This window comes from Wyeomyia smithii, chromosome 1 (genome assembly GCF_029784165.1).
Source record: "Wyeomyia smithii strain HCP4-BCI-WySm-NY-G18 chromosome 1, ASM2978416v1, whole genome shotgun sequence".
Taxonomy (NCBI): domain Eukaryota; kingdom Metazoa; phylum Arthropoda; class Insecta; order Diptera; family Culicidae; genus Wyeomyia; species Wyeomyia smithii.
In genome coordinates, this window is record NC_073694.1 from 109,927,725 (window position 1) to 109,952,845 (window position 25,121).

A 25,121-nucleotide genomic window follows, 5' to 3' on the forward strand; every position below is an offset into this window, starting at 1 on the left:
GTAGGCGTACTGCCTTTGCCGTCTTCGCAGGCGTCCTTTACTGCATCCATCTCCGCCTTTCTCGGCGGAGACCTCTGGATGCCTCCTCGTGCAAACGGGTTTTTCAACCCATCTGCGCCCAATTGTTGATCTTCATTATTTTTGTTCATTTTTGTTAAGTGGGTCCCCCTTCCAGCCGCTATCCTTATCCATACTGGAGTGGTCGCCTATCTGGTCCCATGGTAGTCTATGCCGAAGCAGTGAGGCCATGGCTAGGGGCGGCTGCCATAGCGCCTTATGAGCAACTATGACACCCCCGACCGGCGCAAGTCAGGAAAGGACATCTGATCCCACTCCTGCCCGGTTCCCACCGGGCAATGAATTTGGAACGTACTGGAAGGCCTGCCAGGTTTTACGGGACGGAGACCCCTGCACCGGTTGTTGTCTCGCCGTTTCAAGCCGTTGTCACACGACCTTACTAAGGGAGCTCGGCGCAGGTGCCAGCCCAGAATCGTGGTACGAAAACGGAATCCGACTCTTATCATATGGCGTTGCGACCAGTTACCGTAATTGGGAACTTACTGGCATCAATCCCAATGGGCGAATTAGTGCATTTGGGTGGTGGGAGCGGCACTATTCGCTCCGTCAGAGCTGCTTCCGGATAATGTGGCTTTTGTGAGAATTCGGCGGCCCAATGCCTGAGTCTCACCACAACCTAGGCTAGATCTCGCTGATGGTCCGGGACTGCGTTCTTGCAGTTAGCACTTCCGTGGCCTACGGTAATCGCCAAATACCGACCCGTGGTGGCATACAGCTCTGCCATATATATATATATATATATATATATATATATATATATATATATATATATATATATATATATATATATATATATATATATATATATATATATATATATATATATATATATATATATATATATATATATATATATATATATATATATATATATATATATATTATATGAGGAAAATTTTACGTCGGTTTCAATTTTTTGGAAAATATAATGCATGATGCTTTCATATGATATAAAGAAAGACATTCATATGATATAAAAAAAAACATAAAAATATTATTCAGTTATTGAGAAAATAAAAAAATATCAATTGAAAAATATGCTTCAAGTTGAAAATTACCTATGACTTTTTTTTTCAAAGTGACTATTTTACATTGCTACATTGCATTCTTCTTTTTTTCACTTCCACCTTCACCTTCATTTTTGTGTTCAATTTTAATAAAGTTTTGATATCTCCTAGGAGAGTTTTCAAAATGCATTTTCTAACGTCAAAATAATAATTCACTATTTTCTCTGTAGAAATTAGCAGGCGATTTATTGAGTCATGGTTTGTGTTTACACGATTGTTTTTACAGGTGACTGTAATGATACAAACTTAAAACACGATTTTGGTACTCAATGCTGGTGATCCAAAACATGAACAATGATTAGTTTTTGATACTGCGTTAAATATCGGAATATTGAAGAGTTAAACTTGTAAATATAAAAATAGTGTGATTATTAATACTGAAATATGTTTAATAACGTTGTTATTATCAGACTAATACGGCCCATTTGTTATTCTGTTCACGGTTTGCAGTGTGCAATTTAAATTTACATTTTTAAAATACGATATGTGCCAAACACTCGTTGTATCTCTTCGAAAGAAGGGTACTCTGCGCAACTCTGCGCAGGATCGGACTAGATGCATCTGAAAGCATTTTTTCCAAGCTATCTTTTAAAACTAGTGACAATAGTGCCAAACCCTGCCGTCCAAACTTTATACGCTGTTTTATGCAAAAAATACGTAATTTTTGGACTCCGCCCAATTTTTTTGATTATTACAATGAGATTATACATTATCCGATGATGAGGATTTTTTTTTTATTCTCGCTTATTTTCCGTCGGTCTAGTTCCGCCACTGTTGTGGCCAATCACCGACGCCCAGGGAGGCGACTCCACACCCAGGACCCTAACTCACGACCCGTTTATTAACGGACCGGCGCCAACGGCTTTACTTCCTCATGCGATGGAAGGCGTGATCCCAGAGATTTTTCGCCTCAGAAAATCTCCCGGTGTCGGCTAGGATTGAATCTAGACCAGTTGGGTTGGTTGTGAGTGGATCACGCCACCTCACAACCATCGACACCTATGTCGGCGGTGGGATTTCGAACCCAGGCGTCGAGCGTGGTGAGGATTTATTTTCCACTATTTTACAGACAACTTTTTCTTAGACGTCATCAAGATTCAAGTTACCCTTGAGGCTCCAGCAAATTTCGCAACATTGCATTTTTTTTCAACAAAAACGCTAAAAAACGCTGACTCGGTACACTATAAAAATCATAGAAAATTCGAATTTTGTCGTAATGCTCTAAAAATTTGGATTCTGATACTTCAATAGTATACAACCATAGGAAAAATGTAATTAAAATGAAATTCGCATTTTCGATTTTGAGTCGATGGCCAGCGATTCCCCACTGTGCGACATGTTGAGCAGGAGTGCGAATGAAATAGCTTGTCCCCGGGTCGTTTCACACCTCCTGATTTACTGGTCTTAATTCGAAAAATGCACACGAAAAAGCAGGTCTTCTTCACACAGAGTTCTATTCCACAAAATCAATATGCGTCGAAGCGAAACTAATTTAGAACACTTTTATATTAAATTGAAAAAAGTCTTAGAATGATCTTTCACATTATGTGGATGTAACCAATATCATCTTTTCAATGGTAGTACAAAGGATTTAGCAAATAGCATATGCAATCTCTCTGGTGCAGCGATACTATGTAAGTCGCAGATTCTAAAGCACAGCTAAGCCTTGCTACTACATTTTAAATCGGAACTCGACATTCTGTTATACACCGACTTCGCATCCAACTGTTTGAGTGTACAGGACAATTGCGGGGCTAGCACTACGATCCTACTGATAGTGTCAGTCTGACACTAACAGTCTCATCTGAGCAGGGCTTTCCAAAGGATCGCAAGTTGACTGTTAAAACACGAATGCGAACGCCTTCCGCAGTCAACTTGACTGCTCGATATAGTCAAGCGATCGCCCAGAGAAAAAACAGTCAAAGTAAAGTTGATCGTTTTTTTAGTTTCTAGGTGGCGGTCATTCGCTATGGCAGCGCTCGTTCATTACGTTCACTCTTCGATTATGTGTACGTGCAAGACACGAAGTGAATGAGGGCGGTTGGTATCATTCTTACTGTTTCGTTTTGCGTTTGTTTTCGTATTTGTTTTTGTATGTCGGATTGGATTGGAATAGAACTTTGAAATTTGTGTAACATATGACTAATGCATAAATCGGTACTTAGGGTAGAGCGGGAAAAATTGGTCATTTTTGGTAAAAAATTTCCATTACTTTATACCGGTAATACAGTCATACCTCGATATAAGGCAACTTTATTTTCATTTCCGCTACGTTATATCGGGTTACATTATATCGAGGCAAAAAAATTTTTTTTTAATTCATGCAAGAATGTTAATGATTACTCAAAGATGCGCGAAAACCTATTTTCCATCACCTATCAGTAATTTTTAACCATTCTTAAGCCCATTTAGGACAATTTTTCAACAAGCAAAAAAAGTTTTTTAATTGATGCAAGACTGTTGAAATGCGAAAATGTGCGGAAACCTATTTCCCATCACCTACCAGTAATTTGAAACCTTTCTTATGCTTTTCTTTAGAGAAAATTTCAACAAACAAAAAAAAAAACTTGATGCAAGACTGAATTGTTACTGAAGGATGCGTGGAAACCTAATCCCATCACCCATTAGTATTTCAAAACCTTTCTTATGCCCCTTTGGGACAACTTTCACATTGGTTTCAAAACTTACTACATATTTTCGAAGCAATTTATACCCCAAAAACAGTTGCTATATCATTTATATTCAATATCAATACATCTTAAAAAGTTACGTCATATCGAGGAAAAAGTTACGTTATATCGAGTTACGTTAAATCGAGGTTGCTGTATTATGCGAAAATATGAACTACATTAAACAGCTCGCAATTTTGCGGATACACTAAAGTTTTTTTATACAAGGAGACACGTAGCGCGGAAAAAATCCGCGTGAAAAATGCGTAAGTTCCAAAATCCGGGTAAAAAATGGCGTGAATTGTAAGATCGGCGTGAAACTTCACGTGAAGTCTGAAGTCTGAATAAATAAACTGGTGATTTCCAAAATTCGCGTAAAAAACGAGAAATTTCTGAAAACCGCGTAAATTCCGAAATCCGAGTAAAAAACCGCGTGGATTAATACCGAAATTCGGGTAAAAAAACCGTGAAAACTCTGAAATCGTAAATTGGGGTAAAAAAACGTGTAAATTCCGAAATCCGCGTTAAAAACGCGTAAATTCTGAAATTTGCATAAAAAACAGCGTAAGTTCTGAAGTCTGCGTAAATTCCGTAATACGCGTTGAAAGGCTTCAGTGTATTTTATCTTTTTTGAGCGGTTGACAGATTGGCCAATTAGCTCCTCAGGTAGGGTAGAAGTTGATCAGCGAGTGGGGTAAAGTGACAACTTTTATTTCGGAAGGACAATTCAGTTTTCCTCCACCAATGCATTAACGGCAGTCTGTAGCATTTAGGCGGAAGTCAAATCGTTTTCAGTTTTTCGCTTAGACGTTCGCAAAAGCTACTCATTATTGAATGAAAAAGTGTTACTCTCCCTTGCTTGACGAAAAGTGCCTATTACGGGAGTCACTTCACGGTGAAATATATTTCACTCTCACGCTCACTTCACTTTTTCAGACCTATTCCCGATTCCACCTCAAGTGAGGTGACAAAAATCACCTCCGCGGAGTGAGATTGACGGTGAAGTGAAATTAAGAATAGAAGAAGTGAAATGAGATTGTTTCCCAGCTCAAAAATGTCTAAGTCCCAGAAAGTCGTTTTTTCCCGTTTTTTTAGACAACACCAGATCTTGACGTGTTCTGCATTTCTAAGACATTCGGCATAAAAAAAATGTTTTTTTCGGTATCGAAAATTTCCTGAGTTTGCATTTTTTTCATCGGGCAAAAAAATGAAAAATTTACCGCTTTAAGGCACGGATCAAACTCTGATTTGCTTCGTTACTGAAGAATAAATTCAAGATTTACCATTAGACCACAAATCAATCAACTTTAAGACTTATGGCAGCTTCGTGGAATCATTTCACCGTTCAAAATGGTCGTGAAATAATTCCACGCGAAACGTCGCTTTTTCCGTTCTCACTTCACTGATATGACACTCATAATAACCCAGATTCCAAGGCAGATGTCACTTTGCGACGTTTTTCTCACTTACGTGAGTCCCGTAATAGGGTTTTGTTCACTTCACTCTGATTTCACCGTGAAGTGACTCCCGTAATAAGCACCTAAGGTCGCCTTTTTTACAGTTTTTTACGCAGGTTTTTTTATGTGGTCATTTTTACGCGGATTCCGGAAATTACGCGGTTTTTTACGCAGATTCCGGAATTTACGCGGTGTTTTTTTCTTACGCGGATTTCGTATTTTTTTATTTCGGAATCCGGAATTTACGCGTTTTTTCACGTAGATTCAGGAATTTACGCGATTATTTTTTATGCGGTTTCCTTTTACGCGGCACGTATCTCCCGCGTAAAAAGCGACTTTGGTGTATACGTTGAAATTACATTGATGGTTTGAATGGACACTTGATCAAAGAAAACACTGTTAAATTGAAAATTCGAACCGAATTCCGCAATTCTAAAGTTTTTATGGTTTTCTGATTGTTATAGATCAACTGAAAGAGAGAGCTGAAACGGGTGTTTATTATTCTTTATTTAAAAACCGACGGACAACGATAAACATTTTTTTTGAATCACAATTTGCACAACTGCACTTTATTTTGTCATTTAGTTTCTTTGCTTATCTGATTATATCACCCATATAACACATTTTTTTTAATATAAATGATATGTGAAAAAAACACAGTTTTTTCGATGCGTTGGTTTGATGTAATTCTCATTGACCAACTAACCCCGTAATCAACTAGCCCTGTTCTACCCTATCTTCTTCCCCGCCGATGTTGTGAGAAAAACTATCTTACTCATAAAGCCATTACCACGTGGCTTGAATGATGACTATATTGAATATCACTCACAAACTCTACTGCTAAGCGATATCCGACGCAGATGATTGAAGTAAGCGTTGGTTAATTCATTACAAATGAGGTTCCGGTTAGTAAAAATTGGCACTGTAGGTGCAACAGCATACCACCAGCACATGAGCCTCAAACGTAAGAATGCTTCAAACTGATTGACTGTTTTTTCGGTCGATCATGAACGCAAACGAAAAATGGTACGTGACTGCCGACAGAAGATTGTAGGGCGGACTTGAACGCCGAAGCGGCGGTCCTCTTGCGGGAAGCAACGTTGCACGCAGCTCGTCTCTCATTCGCTCTGTTTTGAACCGTTCGTTAAAATTGAACGTGCTGCAGGTACAAGTTGAAATTGAGCGAAGGATCGCACAAAAAGGAAAGCTTGTAACTGACCGAGAAAACGTTCAAGCGTCTTTATAGAAAAGGATTTTTCAAAGCCCTGCTTCTGAGCCGAGACTCGAACCTACGACAACTGGCTTGGTAGGCTAGCATCGTATCTCGAGACCATCTGGGACGGTTCGAGATCGCAGATCCAATAAGCATTCGAATCCTAATCACTTTTCGTGACGGACGCAATTTAAATATTGCTTTCATCCCCGTACCTTTCAGTAGTAAAAATTCGCAAATTTCCAGATCGATTATATTATTCGTACTCATACGTCAAATGTGTAATATAAAACATCTTTCAAATGCTTGTGATAACCAGTATTGCTGGGAAACTTGAGAGAATTTAAAAGTGATAATATAGAATAAACACATAACCGCATTAAAAGAGTGCACCTGTAGTGTTTTCGCTTGGCAGATTTATACCAGTGTGTATGACAGATGTCAATAAAAGAAGTATAAATTCTATTTATTTCCCGTGTAAAATGCGATCTTTCCACCACAAGGGAGCGCTGCAAAATTCACTGAGCGCTCAGCAGTTTTCAAATCACAGATGACCTTCCGTTCTGTGATTAGAGGAGATTTCAGGCTTATTTATTTATTGTCCAGGAAAATATAGGCTATAAGCCCGTTATCCACACTTAAGATTAAAATACAATAAATTCAAAAACACCAATACAAACAGTCACGGAGTTGTCCTCTTAAATATAAACTCAATCTATTTTTTAAAACTGTTGGAGACATGTCGATATTAATAATGTGCTGTAATTCATTAAAAGATCTCATAAAACGGCATGTAGGTTCGTGTTGTGAATAATTCCGAGCTCGTTGCGGAGGGTTGAACACTCTTGGATTTCTTAGCGTAACTGGGCTGCTATTCAGGTGTATTCGAGCTGAGAGACTACGACTATCGGCCCGTCCCGCTAATATATTGGTGCAAAACACTATATCAGCAATCCTTTGTCGGCAATGTACTGTGTCAATATTGACTAATGCGCACAATTCTTGATAGGGAGGTAATTGATCTCCATTGCATCTGAGGTTCCGTAGGGCAAAACGCACAAACTTTTTTTGAATTCCTTCAATTCTCTGTATATGTGTTACATATTGGGGGCGCCAAACGACGCTCGCAAAGTGCAGCTTGCTTCGCACTAACGATTTGTAAATGGCTAATATGGAATGAGGGTCTTTAAGATCACGCCCGTACCGTCTCACGAGCGAAAATAATCTTAAGCTGTCTGTGACTACATTATCAACATGGTTAGTAAACGAAAGCGATCGGTCAAATATAACGCTGTGCATAAAAGAAGCTAATTTTCTCGTACAGTTTATCGCTCTGCAAACGGCTGCCTCAAAAGCGCAGTGTTGTGTGTGTTGGTGACATTTCTTGAACGCGTTCGTGGGCATGCGGAGAGTGTATTGTGTTTAAAGTTCATCGCAGTGAAACCTCTTCTTGAGTATATTCAGTGACTTTCGTAATTTAGGTTCTGCTGGTTACCGGAACAGTGAAAAAAAGAGTCACTTCTTTCACCTGTCAAAAAGGAGTCAGGGCATTCTAAGCAAGCAACATTTTATTTTTGAAATATGTTGTTTGTTTTGGAGTCGGTTAATCGAGACGCACAAAAAATACCGACGAATAAAGTACGCTCGCAGCGCCGCTTGTTAGTGGATAGAAAAGCGAGACCGTAGAGGTGTCCACGAAAAATTGCGACCTGCATATGTTTCACTCATATTATTGCGTGCGCGTTAGGCAATTCTATTTTACGACAACCCGTGAATCGTCGCATCACGGTGCTCCGATTTTTCTTTTTTTTTGCCGATAACGTTCGTGGTTGTGGTAGATGCGTGAACGTGTGAATGATCTGTTTAGGTGACTTTATACGATGAACAGTTGTAGAAAAAAGCAGCACGTCTGTGCAAGCGCTGCAATGTTTTTGTAATAACCTATTACAATTCATATTCTCAGCCGCTGAAAGGAGCATAACAACAACCATCGATATGTCATGAATTAGTCTCAAAAAAGCTCATCACTTTTCTTGGGAACACAATATAACGGACCCTTTTTATATGTTCTTCAAATCCGTTTTTACAGTTTTTTTGCGTTTTCCAAGTTGAAAATTTGAAACTCACATTATACATGATCATATCCACAATGTTTGGATGACTTTATACGGCGAGTGGTTGCGCTGCAATGTTGTTTCAATAACTCATTTCAATTAATGTTTTCAGCCGCCGAAAGCAACACAATGTGGTGAATTAGTCCAATATAAGTTCATCTATTCTATTTTAGCACAACATGATGGATAATTTCCATATGACACATTCCAGCGTAACGGACACCATGAGGAACCGACTTTGGTGTACATTTTAAACTGGATATAAGAAATTAGCTTAAAGAGCATAAATCGTAAATAATGCCAACTAAATTTACGTTCTTATGACGGGTTGGTTTAGCAATTTAGATTGTTGTATCATGCACTGCAACCCGAAACATTGTGTAACGCGACACCATCGCTGAATTTCGCTTTTTCAACCTTCGATGGCATACGTTCAGATATCTGCTCTGCTGTAAGTTCTTGAACCCTGGTTTCTTCTAGACATTTGTTCCGGAAACAAAATCCATCAAAATGACATATTGCAACATAGAAAACACTTAATTTTTGGCGAAGTGTTCCCAAAAACATTTCGGTGAGTCAATGGTGTCGCGTTACGCAACAGTCTCCTGCAAATGGTGTCGCGTTACGAAAATGCGAGCTTTGTAAATGTGGGCATTATGATTAGTTTTTAGTCATACTATCTGCAGCAAAGTTGTTGTTTAGGTTAATACCAATAAGTTTATGCTATGACATTTACATTTAATTCAAAGTTACGCCGATGGGAGCGTTTCAGATTTATATTATTTTACCACTAATCGTACTGAGAATGGTTTCCTTTATAAAAAAGCTATATCTCATTCAGATTTCAACCATTTTTTGATACAGTTTTCCTTTAATTCAAGGGGAAACAAGTAGTTTATGCGAAGCTATCACTCCGCACCCTCCACTTTTCGACTGGCAAAAAATAGCTGTATCTTACGATACATTGGGCCCTTTTACTGAAACCTCGGCGAGAAACTCGTCTCATTTGGATTTTTTTGCTACAATTTTACTTAAAATTGCACTCAAATTGCAAATTTGTTGAGGTTCCAAGAAAAAAAATATCCAAATGTACTTGAAGTAAGAAAAGATATGTGAAAAACACGAATGAATCCGTTTGTTGTGGCTTGTGTGTTGGATTATTAGGTAGTGTCGTAACCATCAGGTATTGAGTGAGTTTGGTAGGAATATTGTTAATTTACAATGTACCTAGAGTTTGATGAGTTTGAATGAATGTTGAAAAAATTTTTTTTTATTGGTTTATTAAGGTGGCTGTCAGCCACAAGCTAGTTCGCCACCGTGTGTTGAAAAGGTATTATTCAGCAACTTCCCAAGGAAAGAAGTAAAGTGTAATTGGCCAGGTTGTTTTCGTGTTTCGGAGGTTTAAGCATTGAAGACCAACGAGTTTCCATCGTTTGATATTTAGGTATATCGTTTAGGTATTTCAATTTCTGACTAGAAGTAAAAACATTACCAGAGTATATGTAGTGTTCGTGAGGTTTCTGTTTTATTCTCTGTCATGTGGCAATGATAATTGTTGATGTGTGTTTCGTAAATAACATGGTTGGTTAAAGCAGTATTTACGCCAAAAAGCAAAGAAAAACTAAACACTAAACCTAGCAATTGAATCAATGGCTTAAGAAACAGCATAGGTCTGTTTGAGGTTAAAATAGTCAAATACACTGTTTTACACTATCTTTGAAATTATAATATATTCGCGTTTCTATAATTCATTTCAATTTTCAAGCACAAAGATATTTGTACATTTTTAATGTTATCTGAAATCCATTCTAGTAATTCCCATGGGTTTCCATTGCTATTGGATATGTAATGATCTAATTCCAGTGAAAAGCAAACTCCTTACTTCTAGGTGGATATAATTTGATGCAGATGACTATTATTCATCATGATTCTATGTTGTCACATCATGATTCTATGTTGTCACACACTGACAAAAGCTCAAAAGCTCGATTTGGTAACTTTATTAAAGCACATAAAATTTTCGTAACACTTATCCTAACACCATAACTTTGACCCTATTGTAACTTTGAGTAGAATGCACCAATTTCACATACCAGCATATGCTAAGAAAGGTCTCATTGAGTACTAAGAATATCCTGAATACTTTCTGATGTATCACATGCCCATTAGACTGGGACACGGTTATATGGGAAAAAAGCGATGGTGTTATTTTTTTGCTCCCATTCACTTGGAGGCTTCCCCGAAGATACTATGAGTAAAAATCACACTTTAAAAATTAGTTCCACGCGAAATTATTTCTCATACTTAAGCAAGTTTGCAATAGCAGCATGCTTTAGCAGTATTGCTGGAAAATTTCAATGGTGAGCCGTCCGTCAGACATCAGTTTGGGGTGAACAGCTGTTTCTACAAGCATCGTAGCGCCTTGCGGTCTTCAGAAGAGTTTTTCCGAGGAAGATTTCCTACAAATTTCATGTATTGATATTTTTTTAAGTTGTTATGGGACCCATAAGGAACACGAACAGTTCATGGGAGCTGGTCTCTCTTAGACCATACGCTTACCTTCGATAGCGTGGACCTAAGTGGAGGAAGAATGTTCTAACCGCAGAAAATTAACAAAACTCTTCAGGTCTTGAAAAAGACCATTGATTGCAGCTTGGAGCGTTAAGTAGGAAGGAAAAGACGCGAGTAATCTTAAATTTTTATTCCGACATGTTTAGTACAACGTATAAACTTTGAATGAAAATATCATGATGAGAACCCTCCTTTTATACACTAAGCTTTCTTCTTATTCTTAATTATTAAAATCCGGCAACCAATCAGCGTTGTTTGTGACCAGGGTTGTTAATACGATAGATTATCGTCGAAAGTCGTCGTCGCCGATACCGATTACGTCTGCTATCGTTATTGACGATGACGATAGCGTCTTCAAACATTAACGTTATCGGCGGTGACGATAATCGCTAGGCGTTATCAGCGCACTAACGTCTTTTGTTTCGTCAGAGCAAGTGCACCCGTTGCTAAATTTCGGTTGCTGAAACTGGCTAAATAGCAGCGCTCGGTGCGGTTATTTTCATGATTGTCATCAAAATAACCGTGCCGAGCGTTGCTATTTACTCTTCGAAAATAACAATCCGCGAAGGTGAAAATTCTCGAGTTGCTACGAGCTCATAAGTTTGTCAATGCAATAGCAACGAGCCGATCCGTTGCTATTGAAGCGATTGCTGCTTTGTTTGTGTTGCTATCCAGGACAGCAGCCAAAGTGAAATCAAATGGTGAATTTGTTTATCAGACGTTATTGATTCGATACCGTCCAGTAGTTATCGTACTTGGCAATGACGCTAATGTCTGAAGACGTTAGCGTCATCTTCGATAGCGATAACAGACGGTATCGTAATCAGCGTTCACGATAGGTTATCGATTAACAACCTTGTTTGTGACGGGAGTAAATCTGCCCACTGCCAACTCCCCTCGACGGGAAACTATAAAGGGCCTCGTGTCGGTGGCATCACGTCATTAATGCGACACGACGCTCAATGTGTGTTGATCAGCATCGCTTCTTTCACACCACACATTGCGTTGTATGAATTGCGGCTTGCAATTATATGGGATATATTTTGAAGGATGAATGGGAAAGGTTAATGATTTTAAAGGAAAGGAATTGCTCACTTCGTTCGCATGATCGATTGCGAACAGGAGCTAAAATAATTTTTTGTCCCACTCTAATGTCCATAGCTTCAAAATAGTATCATTTAAGGATAGTTTATAAAAATAGTGTCAAAACTTTGATTTTATTAACCTTTTATGAGTGTTTTAATTCAATCATTTAGTCAAGTTTGTAAATTCAAATGAAACAAACGTTTTCCATGAAGTTAAATTTATCCTCTTTCACATACACAACAGTTCCGGGTCAAATATGCAGTTTAAAATGTTGATGTCTTGGCGTAGAAAAGCTAGGAATGTGTCATATGTTTTTCGAATCTATTTTTAATATTTAATTTTTTCTGCGTTATAAATTTGAATATTTCAGCTATGCAAGACAGCCAACCGAGATCTTCTTTACATACTATAGTACTTTTCATTGTATTTTAGAATTCATCTTTATTATTCTCACGTTATAGGTAAATGATCTGATCATATCTATATTGTTACATTAATCCAATTAAATTATGATCATAAGACTTAACAAAGTGAATCCTGTTCAAAAACCCACTCCACTAACAAAACTCCCTTCCGTGGTCTTTGGAGGGATGCAGAGGTGTACTCGCTCTAACAAAGCAAAGACTACATTCTATCATTCCTTCCTTATTGTTGGATTCGTGTGGCACTGGCACAACTTGAAAAGCATAGTTTCAAGAAAAACGGGATTGAAAAGTGGGCGTTTGAAACTACCTCTATAACTTCAAAGAAAACTATGAGTAAGTTGAAATCTCTTTTTTACTATCTTTAAAGCATGTTTTTGATTTGAATTTCAAAGACACATCAGCTTATAACTCAGTTTTTTTTTGTGAATTTCGAAACAAATCTTTGTGAAATAAAACTTAATCATATTTGGCATCATTTGACTGCAAAATGAAAAACTTTTAAATTGTGCCGGGGTTGCCCGTAACCTACGATATCCCCACCTGACTGTAAGGACGTGGCCGGCGCCGTTATTGGTCTATAAAAAATCGGGTCATTGAATGATGCGCAGTGAGAAGGAATTACCACTCCCAGTCGTTCTTTCAGTTGATTCATTGTGCATCTTGAGTGTGGCTCGAACCCATCACGAAGTAGCAACCATTGATATGTACAGTCAAAACTAAGCTAAGCTTGAAAATTTGGCCCAGAAAAAAATTTTCTGCAGTGTATATATTTTATTTAGAATTGCAATTTTATTACCTACAACTTTGCTGAAGACACCATTTCAATCAAACAAGTCGTTTTTCTGATACAAAATATTTCATTCATCAGTCACATTTTTGGATAGTCCCTTTTGAAACAACAGTCGTGAGTCTACATGAAGAACTGATAGTATAGACTGATCTCTTTATCAACTGTAAACAACTGTGCAAAGTTTCAGAGAAATTGGAAATGGTCGATCAAAATTGATTTGCGAAGTAGCGTGGACTTGCTCAAGTATAAATGTTGAATTGCTTACCTTAACCTGCAACAGATTTTTCTTCTTGTGAACTACTGCTTCCGCATGCAATTGATCAAGTTTGTTTTGAAGAATGTAAATTTTCTTCGATTTCGCAGCCAAATGTTTCGCCATTAAAAGCCGTTCACCATAACGGTGTTTCTGCTCTAATTCAAGATCTTTCTTTAATTTTCGAATACTACATTCATATTCTAGCTGATTTGCTTTTGCAGAATCGTTGTCAAGCATCAGGGCAAGAGTTTTCGATTTATGCAGCGACAATTCATTCAAAAACTTTGCATTCAATGTACTCAACTCAGCATTCAGTTTTAAAAGTTTTGTTTCTTTATCACTACACTTAATAATAATTGCTGCTTGACTCAGAATTTTACCTTCCAATTCTTTAAAATGTTGCGTATTTTCAATGTTAGTTCGTTTTTCTCTACAATAATTATTTCATATTATATCATGTAACTATGATTAGAAAACAATTATATTTACAAAGTGTATTGAGTTTTAACAGTTTCAAACTCATTATTCTTCACCTGTAACTCCGTAATGTTCAACATTTTTGCATCTAGTTGCTCTTGAAGCTCCAATATGTTTTGTTGCAGATAACGATTCTCTTGATGAAGATCATTTACCTAATTGTAAACATGTAAATAGTTTTTCATATGGTAACGGTATACGAAAACCTACCTTTTTTATGTTGTTTTCCAACAATAACGAAACTTCTTTGAAAGCTCGTGTGGTTTCTTCTAAGTTTTTTTCCAAAGCGATGATTCTATCATTTTTCACAGCGCTATCATTTTCCATAGTAACTTGGTTCACCTGAAGTACGAAACAAAAGAAAATTTTAACGTGTTTATTCTTCAACTTCCTTAAATTATTTATTGATTTATTGACTACTGCCAACAGACCTTAAATAACATGTCCTAATGGCTACTAATATGAAAGTCGACGGAACAGTAACAAAATTTTCGAGCGTATAACACTAAATGATAACACTGTGCTACAGCGATTTATAACTTCTAACGGGACCTAGTGTAGGTTGTAGGACATGTTGAGAGTAACATTCGCTCATACTAGAAATTTTCCAAACACCCCCAGAATCTGAAGTTAGGGTCAAAATATGGGTTTTTGGACCTCAGTGCATACAAGTTTTTTCAACTCAGTCATTTCCGGACCGATTTTCAATTGTTTAGCAGTTTTGGAAAGGAGGTAAACAGAGCTTTCAAAATATATACATATTGTACTTATATCACTGAAACATGTTGAGTTATTTGAGTTTAAATCTAATTGTTTAGACTTTTTAACGCAATTTTTCAAAATTCACGCAATTGTATGCACTGGGGTCCAAAAAACCGTATTTTGACCATAACTTCAGATTTAGGGGTGTTTGGAAAATTTCTAGTATAAGCGAATGTTACACTTAACAAGACCTATAACCTACACTAGGTCACTTCAGCAGTTCTCGCATTCATGCCTTTCTCCTAGAAAGGTATAGCATTCACTTGCAAAACCAAAGTATGAAAGTGCTCCAAAGGGCCGAATGGCACATATGACTCGACTCAGCTCGACGAGCTGAGTATTTTTTGTGTGTGTGTGTGTGTTTTTTTTTAAAGGTGGCGGGGAAATCTGCAAACAGACACCTGAGAAGAGAACTCAGGGTGTGGGGATGAGACTAGGGGAGAGATGCTGGGGTAGTTACACTCGCCCAGACACCTACTGATCCCTGTCCCGACCCACTAAAACCCCTCCAGTCTCCAGCCCTGGTCTTCCCGGAACGACGGTTAAGTATTGCGTCGGGGAGTGGCTTTTGTGCGTGATGCAGCCTCTTTACTCTTATAACCTCCTAGCTAACTACCTGGAGACTGGTAATTAACTACCACTGGCGTGTTGGTGGTTGACCCGCCACACACGTTGCAGCTCCAGGACAATCTGAGAGGCGGCCGCACAGACCGCGTTCCAGATGTTCGGGTCGTCGCACATCCTCCGGACTAGATTGTCCGGAGTAGTGCCAGGCCCGCTCACAGCCATCATGTTGCTCCTTGCTCTTACGAAACGGGGGCGTACGAAAAAGACATGCTCCGCAGTCTCCTCCTCCTCCACGCACTCGGGACACATGGGGGACACCGCGTGTCCAAACCTGTGAGATATTGCCTGAAACAACCATGACCTGACAGGATTTGTGTCAGGTGGAAGTTCACTTCACCATGTCGTCTCCCGACCCAGCCGGATATCTCCGGTATGAGTCGGTGCGTCCATCTGCCCTTTGTGGAGTTGGACCATTCCCGCTGCCAGCGGAGCATCCAGAATGACCTTCTGGTACCTCGTATGCCCCTTGTGTCACGTTGGTCGAAACACTCTCTGTCCTCCTTGATGGCGATGCTGATAGGCATCATGCCGGACAAGACACAGATTGCATCGTATGACACCGTACGATACGCACTCGCAACTCTCAGGCACATGAGCCTGTAGGTACTTTCCAGTTTACCTCGGTAACTGTTAGTACCTAGCGCTCTGGACCACACTGGCCCACCATACCTAAGTATGGACGAAACCACGCTGGCAAGAAGTCTTCGCTTGCTGCCATAAACCGCTGAGCTATGGGACATCATACGAGATAGTGCTGCAATAGCCGATGAGGCCCTCTTACAGGCATAGTCGACGTGACTCCCGAACGTGAGCTTGTCGTCCACCATAACCCCCAAGAGCTTCAGGGATCGCTTCGAGGTGATGGTGCAGTCTCCGACTTTGACCACCGCCTGTTGCTCCGATTTACGGTTGTTCACAACCGTGACCTCCGTCTAATGATGCGCGAGCTCCAGTTTCCTGGAGCGCATCCAGTCCTCGACCCTGCGTATACAGTGCGCGGTCGTCAACTCGACCTCCTCGATAGACTCGCCGTAAACCTCCAGCGTTATGTCGTCTGCAAAGCCGACGATGACAACCCCTACAGGGAACTTGAGTTTCAACACTCCGTCATACATGACATTCCACAACACCGGGCCCAGGATAGAACCTTGCGGAACTCCTGCGGTAATTGGGACGCACTTCTGACCCTCCTCCGTGTCGTAAACAAGTACTCGATTCTGGAAATAATTTTCCAGAATCTTGTACAGCGACACCGGTACATGGATGCTCCTGAGCGCGAGCGCTATGGAGTCCCAACTGGCACTATTGAACGCATTCTTCACGTCGAGCGTGACGATTGCGCAGTAGCGTATTCCCCTTCTCTTGCGCTGGATTGCTACCTCCGCCGTCTTGATGACGGAAGAGATTGCGTCCAGCGTGGACCTGCCCTTCCGGAAGCCGAACTGGTTACTTGCCAGACCGTGTATACTCTCCGTGTATCACCAGTCTGTTGAGGATAATCCTCTCAAGCACCTTGCCCGCGGTGTCCAGCAGGCAGATAGGCCTATATGCCGATGGGTCCCCTGGCGGTTTCTCAGCCTTCGGAAGTAAGACCAGTCTCTGCCGCTTCCACCTGTCCGGAAAGAGACAGTCATCCAGGCACCTCTGCATGACTGCCCTGAACAGCCCGGGGGCCGTTTTTATCGCCAGCCTGATCGCCAGGTTAGGGATACCATCCGGTCCCAGTGCCTTGCTCACCTTTAGGGATTTGGCGATCACGATGAGTTCCTCATTCGTAACCCTTGCCTCCTTCCCTGCCTCGACACGGTTTTCGTCGCTCACGGATTGGATGCTCGGCAGGTTGGCCGACCATCCCTGGTCTATGTCTGAGATACTGGAACGTCGGACGTGAGACTCGACCGCCGGAGGCCAAGGACTTGGCTCGTGGCGTGGAAAGAGTCCCTCGATGATACGCTCCAGCATCGCTGGTGATCGCTCTGCAGGCGCCAGCGCGCCTTCAGTCTTGGCCATTACGATCCTGTAGGCGTCACCTCACGGATTTGTATTGGCACTCGCACATAGCCTATCGAAGCCGGCCCTCTTGCTGGCCTTTATCGCACTCTTTAGCATCGATCTTGCCGAACTGAATGCTGCGCGGCGCTCTGTCCTCTCTTCTTCGTTTCGCGTACGCTGCATCCTCCGTCTTGCACGGAGGCACGCACTGCGAAGGTCGGCTATCGCGTCCGTCCACCAGTAAACCGGTGGCTTTCCATTCCTAGGTTGGCGAGTCCTAGGCATGGTGGCGTCGCATGCCCGCGATAGCATAGCAACTAGTTGGTCAGCAGTCGGGCGGAGCCAACTGCCCCCTTCGCGCTCCCTTCTCATTGCCTCTTCGAATACCTCGGCATCAAAGTGCGATGTCTTCCACCCGCGAACGGTCGGAGTGTTGGCTCTACCTGTCGCTTGCCGCCTCTCGTTGTTGTCTACACTATAACAGACCGCCTGGTGGTCGCTATTAGTGTAGCCATCGTCTACCCTCCAGTTCTTGATCAGTCCTGGGCTGGAGAACGTCACGTCGATGATCGACTCCGCACCATTTCTGCTAAATGTACTTTTGTTCCCAACGTTGGCCAGATCTAGGTTGAGCTTTGCCAAAGCCCCCAACAGGATCTGGACCCTCTGGTTCGTGAAGCGACTTCCCCACTCAACAGCCCAAGCGTTGAAGTCGCCCGCCACCACCAACGGCGTTAGGCCCGTTAGCTCCATGGATAGGATGTCGACCATCTGGGTGAACCTTTCGGTAGACCAACGTGGTGGAGCATAGCAACTGCAGTAGAACACTCCGTTCACCTTAGCAACTACGTACCCTTCTTCTGAGGTTGAGACAACTTCCTGAACCGGGAACTTGCTCGTCGTACATATGGCCGCCAAACTGGACCTATCCGCAACCCAGTTACCGTTTCCGGGAGGGATGCGGTAGGGATCCGATATGATGGCGATGTCCGACAACGATTCAGTGGCTGCTTGGTGTAGAAGCTGCTGAGCCGCGAAGCAATGGTTCAGGTTCAGTTGAGTCACCCTTACGCCCTTGGTTTCGCAGCCGGCTTACCGGCTGGGCACCTGGAGCCTCCCATAAAGTGTTTGGCGTCCCGTTTCCCGGAACATACCATGCACTTGGGAGGCTCCCCACAGTCCTTTGCTTCATGGCCTGCACCTCCACATCGCCTGCACAGCTCCTATCGGGCCCCTTGCAGGTCCAGGACTTATGTCCGCCCTCGAAGCACCGGAAGCAAATGTCTGGTTGCTGTAGTATGCCCAGAGGACATACAGACCAGCCGACCTTCAACTTGCCCTCTTTCAGGGCCAGGTTAGCGTCTGCCGACGGAAGTCGGAAGGTAGCTACCTGGGTCCCCGCCGGACCTTTGCGGAGGCGGATTGACTCCTTAGCCACCTCCACCCCGCACTTCGCTTTTAGGGCTTGTGCAATGTCGCACCCCTCAGTGATTTCGTCCAGGTTTTTAAGCTGGAGAGTCACTTCTGAGGTGAGTGCCCGCACTTGCACCTCTTTCCCTAGGACCTTTTCAGCTACCGTTTTGTAGGTAGCCCCCTTGTTCTTGGCGTCCTTCCGGAGCTCAAGTATCATCTCGCCAGTGCGAGATCGGCGGATACTCCGCACATCCGCCCCCAGATCTTTGAGCTGGGTTTCCCCCCTCATCTTCTTCAAGACTTCTGAGTACTTCGACCCATCCGTCTTGAGTATGAGGGCATCACCCCTACTCCACGCCTTTTTGACCTTTTTTGGTCCTCTGGCCGCTCCGCCGTCAGGTCGCGTCGCGCCTTCCCGACGCTTCCTACCCTCTACGGTAGTCCAAGGGTAGCCCGTAGCCTCCACCTGTGCCTTTTCCGCGGTGGACCTTGAACCGGTTGGCGTGTTTTCCCGTGGGAGTAGCACGACCAATCGTTTCTTGGTGTTCCCGGGGGCCGTTTCCTCCGGGGACTGCCTCGTTCGCTTAGCGACCTGCCCCGTGGAGCAGACCGACGCGAACGAGGGGGCGTCTGTCTGCACCTCTTTAGATGCAGTCGCCCTTCCGGTCCTGGCCGCTTTTTCGGCCGCCTTCACCCAACCTACGAGTTCTTCGTGCTCCTTTCTGGCTTCATCAATGGTGCTCCGAAGCAGGAGGAGGCTCTGCTTCAGGTCGCCAGCGACGTTTCGCCTGTTCGCCAAGAACTCGATTATGGCATCGAGTTGTTCAGACAGCGCCGCCACTCTTGGCCGCGTGTCCACACACCTTTCGACGGCCTTGACTAGCAAGGGACCGCCTACCGAGATGTCTGGTGTGGACACCGACGGATTCGCCGTTTTTCCACCTCCAGACTTCGCCGCATCCGTCTCCGCCTTCTTCTGCGGAGACCGCTGGATGCCACCTCGTGCGAAGGGATTTTGTAATCCCTCCGCACTCGTCTCTTTCGTTTTGAATGTGTTCATCTTGATGTTAAATGGGTCCCCCTTCCAGCCGCTATCCTTGTCCATGGTGGAGTAGTCGCCTATGTGGTCCCATGGTGGTCTATGCCGAAGCTGTGAGGTCATGGCTAGGGTAAGCAGTCATAGCGCCTTATGGGCAACTATGACTCCACCGACCGGCGCAAGTCAGGAACAACCATCTGATCCTACTCCTGCCTGATTCCCACCAGGCAATAGACTCGGAACGTACTGGAAGGCCTGCCAGGTTTTATGAGACGGAGACCCCTGCACCGGGTACCACCTCGCCATTTCAAGCCGTTGTCACACGACTTTACTAAGGGAGCTCGATGCAGGTGCCATCCCGAGGACGCGGTACCATTCCGAAATCCAGCTTATATCCGTTCACTACGCTGCCAGTTTCCATAATCGGGACCTTACTGGCATCAGTCCCGATGGGCGAGTTAGTGCTTTTGGGTGTTGGGAGCGGCTCTATTCGCTCCGTCAGAGGTGCTTCCGGGTGATTGTGGCTTTTGCGAGGAGTCGACTGTCCCTGGTCCGACGCTCACCACCCCTAGGCGACCTCCCGCTGCTGGTCCGGGACTGTTCGGTACTGTGAGTGGTCACACCTGTATTGAGCGCCCTCGACGATCGCCACACGTCGACCCGTGGTGGCATGCAGCTCTGTGTGTGTGTGTGTGTGTATGGGTGTGTGTATGTGCAGATTTTTATTCTCACTCACTTTTCACAGAGATGGCTGGACCGATTCAAATGAAATTAATTGCAAATGAAAGGTCCTGATGTCCTTTGAGACCCTATTCAATTTTATTGTAATCGGATTTTTGGTTTCGAGGTTATAAAATGTGAAAATCACAAAACCTCATCAACTCAGAAACTTCACAACCAATTTGAACAAAATTGGTATCAAAAGAACGTGCTTGTTTTGTGAACCATTCCTGAAATAATTTTATAATGACTGGACATGTGGTTTAAAAGTTATGCAAAAAACGTGTTTTAAAGTTGAACACTCTTTAAAACACGTTTTTTGCATAACTTTTAAACCACATGTCTCACTTTTCTCAGAGATATCTGACCGATTTTCACAAAATTAGTGTCAAATGAAAGGTCTAGTTGCTCTAGAAGACCCTATTGAATTTTATTGGACTTTAACTTTGTCCGTTATGTATAATAATGTTAAATCAGGCTATGAAAAGAAACATGTTTCTAAGACTGCTTGAACTCACCCACTTTTCTCAGAGATGGATGGACCGACTTTCACGAAATGAGTTGCAAAAGAAAGGTCTAGTCGTCTGATAAGACCACATTGAGTTTTATTATAATTGGACTGTAACTTTGTCTGTTATGTATCAACATTAAAAGTTATGAAACTCAATTATCTCAGACACTACACAACCGATTTGAACAAAATAGATATCAAATGAACGGATTGTCTTCAAAACCTCTAACTAACAAGTTTTATGATGATTGAACATGTAGTTCAACGCTTTTGAAAAGAAACGTGTTCAGAAAACTTTTTCAATTCACTCGTTTTGCCAAAATGGCTGCACTGATTTCAACAATCTTAATTTTAAGTTAAAGGTTTAAGTGCTTTATTGGTACCCAATTCATTATATTATAACACTGGTTGACAAAATCGAAAACAATGCTGCTCTAAAGCTCACAATAATTGCCCTAGAAAAAAAAAATTCACAGGAATGGTTAAAAAGCTATAATTTTTCATTTTTTCTCAGTTTGACATTGAATGTACTCGGAATTTTATTCTAATCATTATGTGTTAAATTGTAAAAATATTGAAAGTCTATTCTCTCAAAGATTACTTACACAACTTATTTAAAGAAAACAAGTGTCGAACGAACAGGTTGTTCCGCAAACTTACAAAAAACAAAACCCAAAGGCTGTTTAAAGCTAGCTGCTTTGATCAAAGTTCGAAATTAAGAGTCATTATGATAGAAAGACTATTTATTTTGTACAAATATTACGTCAAATTTCGAATACAATGCTCCAATTATTCCTTTAAATACTACATCAATATTCTAAAATCCAAAGAGTTGATATACCTCTTTTGGATTGTATTTGGCAATTGAAGGATGTTTTCCAGAAACCGGAAGTTCAAAATGAAGTATGGAGTTGATTCCTGACCTCTGAGCATCATCCCGGGTACTGACAAACTCACAATGGGTAATGTATGTCCCTTTAAAACTGGTTTCCAGAAACTGGAAGCTACTGTCTAGAAATTTGAAATGGCATCCTAAGATGATTTCTGGCCTCCGAGTATCATACCGCTTCCTCAAATCGTATTGGATGATATTTGTCACTTTAGGCTGTTGATCGGAATCTGTCGCCATCTTCGCCATCTAAATACCCAGATTAGGCAGTTCGGAAATTTTATGATGGATTTTATGATGGATTTTATGATTATCAGGCAACCAGAAGTGGTCATCCACATTAAAAATGGGGTTTGAGGTCGGATTCTGGCCACTAAGTAGAAACCACGTTTCAAGAACCCATATTGATTGGCCATTCATTGGATGCCCCTCAGAAATGATCAGTAATATCAACTGCGTTAAAGAATCTCATTTTCACTGATAAGATCATTCAAATTAATGTACAGTAATGTTTTTTTACACGATTTTACATACCGTGCAAAAAAAACGTGTAAAAAAACCGGAAAAACGTCATAAAAAAACGCGTTATTTGGAAAAACGTCGTAAAAAAGAACCGTGTAAAATAAAACCGTGTAAAAATGAAACTGTGTAAAAACAGCCTACTATAGTCTGTTACCGTTACTGTTACTTACTGTAACAATTTAACGCGAAGACGAAAAATCGTGCAAAAAAAACCGTGTAAAATAAAACCGCGTTATTTGAGAAAACGACGTAAAAAAAATCGCGTTATTTGGAAAATAGTCGTAGAAGAGAACCGTGTAAAATGAAACCGTGTAATAAAAGACTTTACTGTATAAGGAACAACATTTGATTATACATTATTTGAAATCCACTGACTAGAGTTGACATAAACAATCTAAATATTTATACGCAGTATATGAGTACAAATCGATTATACCACGATCAAAACCGATTGTATCGTATATTTGAAAGAATTGAGTGTTATTTGCATGTGTATGTGTTAATGTATGTGTTAATGTATGTTCAGATGTGTGTGAATGTTATATTTTAAATGTTCGGTATAGTTGTGCTGTTGGCTACCAAAATTTGTTGTTTAGAATGAATAATAAATCCAGCAGAAGTTATCAAAGAGTATTTTCTATGTGTTGGTGAAAATCTATTTTAACAAATAATACGTTTGAATGAGAAAGGCTGGGTCTCGCCGCTAGGTGGATTAATTCGGGGTTTTCTAGTGTAAATTGGTACATTTGGCATATCGACCTTCTCCAATATGTCGAGGTGTGTTTTATTTTTCAATACTTGTGTTGTTTTTTTTTTTTGAAAATGCTGAATTCTTTCAATGGTTTCATGAATGGTTTAATTTCTAGTTTTATATATATATATATATTCGCGCTTGCAACCGCCGCTAAAGGAATATCAGTGGTTCGTGTGGAGTCCAAGGAATTCTTACCGGAAGCAGCACTCGAGGGAATATCGGGAGGAGGACAGCACTAAAACGGACCTATTCGGAAAACGGATCAACAGCTCGCTCATCGGATCGCGGAATACGATAACGGTGAGTAATAATATAAGCAGAAAACTAGAAAATAAATTTAAGAAGTGAGTAGCAATAATAAAGCTAACATAAAAAGGGTAAGAAGTGAATTTTAAAAAGTGAATACTAGTAATTAAGGAAGTTTAGTTTATTAAGAAGTGAATATCAATAATCATCCTCAAAAAGTGTTAAAGAATTTTAAATCTTCGAATAATCTAATCGAACGTATAATATTCAACAAAATGGCTCAATACGACGGCAACAGAGATCTCGTCACTGCCGAGAATGAAGTGCTAAAAGCTCAAATAACAGAGCAAACCATGCAGCTACAGCAACTTTTGTTGCAGCTAAGCGAAAAAGAAGAACAGATCTCCGATCTGCAACTTCAAACTAGAGAACACCCTAGAGATCCAAGCGAGAGTTCTATTTCTCGTATCGATCTGATTTTACAGTCGATGCAAACACCACAGATTCTCAGAGACATTCCCAGCTTCACAGGTGATGTCGTGAAACTAAATAGTTTTATTAAATCAATCGACAATATTATACCGGCGTTCAGACAAGTGGAGAATACACCCACTTACGATGTCTGGATGCAAGCAGTTCGTGGAAAAATAACTGGAGATGCCGATGCAGTTTTGGAACTGTATGGCACCGAAATAAACTGGGAGGAGATTAAAAGCACTCTCATCACACATTTTGACGATAAGAGAGATGAATCGTCTCTCACAAAAGATCTTCTAAAAATAAAACAAGTTGGCACTGCTGAAGAATTATACGGAAATATATCTTACTATTTATCCTTATTAATTGACCTTCTCAATTCAAACGAGCAAAACCCGGATGTTAGAAAAGCTAAGAAAATGTTCTATCAAGAATTAGGGTTGAAAGTTTTTCTGGGAGAACTGATGGATCCTCCAAGCCACATAATTCGGGCACAATCGCCGAAAATCTAAAAGACGCATTAAGAATCTGTCTAGATGAAAATAATATTACGTACGGGAGGAATACACACCGTCCACCACCTATACCAATTGAACCCCCTCAAAACAAGTACCCACTTTTACCACCAAAACCATTTATGCAACCAATACCATTCCCAAAATTACCACAACAACCCTATCAGCAAAAACCCCTTCACCAATTTTATCAGCTGAGATTCCAACAACCACCATATCAACAAAAATTTCTGCAACAACCAAAATCCCACTACAAAGATTTCCACAACAACCAAAGTTCGCCCAACAGCCATACCAACAGAAATTCCAAACCCCATACCAATCAAATTTTCCGCAACAACAAAACCCTTACCAACCGAAACCCTACTTCCAAAACTACCAGTTTAGGCAGCAACCCACAAACACTCAAAATGTGTTCGCCCCAAGGCAGGCTTTCCAGCCAAAACCCGTG

At 41.3% G+C, this 25,121-nt stretch overlaps 1 protein-coding gene across 14 annotated transcripts in view; it reads right to left on the bottom strand.

The window, feature by feature from the left end:
- LOC129734010 (myosin-10) overlaps positions 1-25,121 on the bottom strand; it is a 540,672-nt gene that overhangs the window by 155,251 nt on the left and 360,300 nt on the right. For 13 of the 14 annotated variants that reach the window (XR_008729759.1, XR_008729758.1, XM_055695702.1 and 10 more), the window contains 3 exons: positions 14,414-14,545; positions 14,216-14,358; positions 13,736-14,156 (listed from right to left, as the gene is read on the bottom strand). Coding sequence is in view for 11 of the 14 variants with exons in the window: in XM_055695702.1 (XP_055551677.1) it covers positions 13,736-14,156; positions 14,216-14,358; positions 14,414-14,545 (696 nt within the window). In the remaining 3 variants the exon portion in view is untranslated. Of the gene's footprint in view, positions 1-13,476; positions 13,642-13,735; positions 14,157-14,215; positions 14,359-14,413; positions 14,546-25,121 lie in introns of all 14 variants that reach the window. The other variant, XR_008729760.1, reaches the window with a different exon arrangement.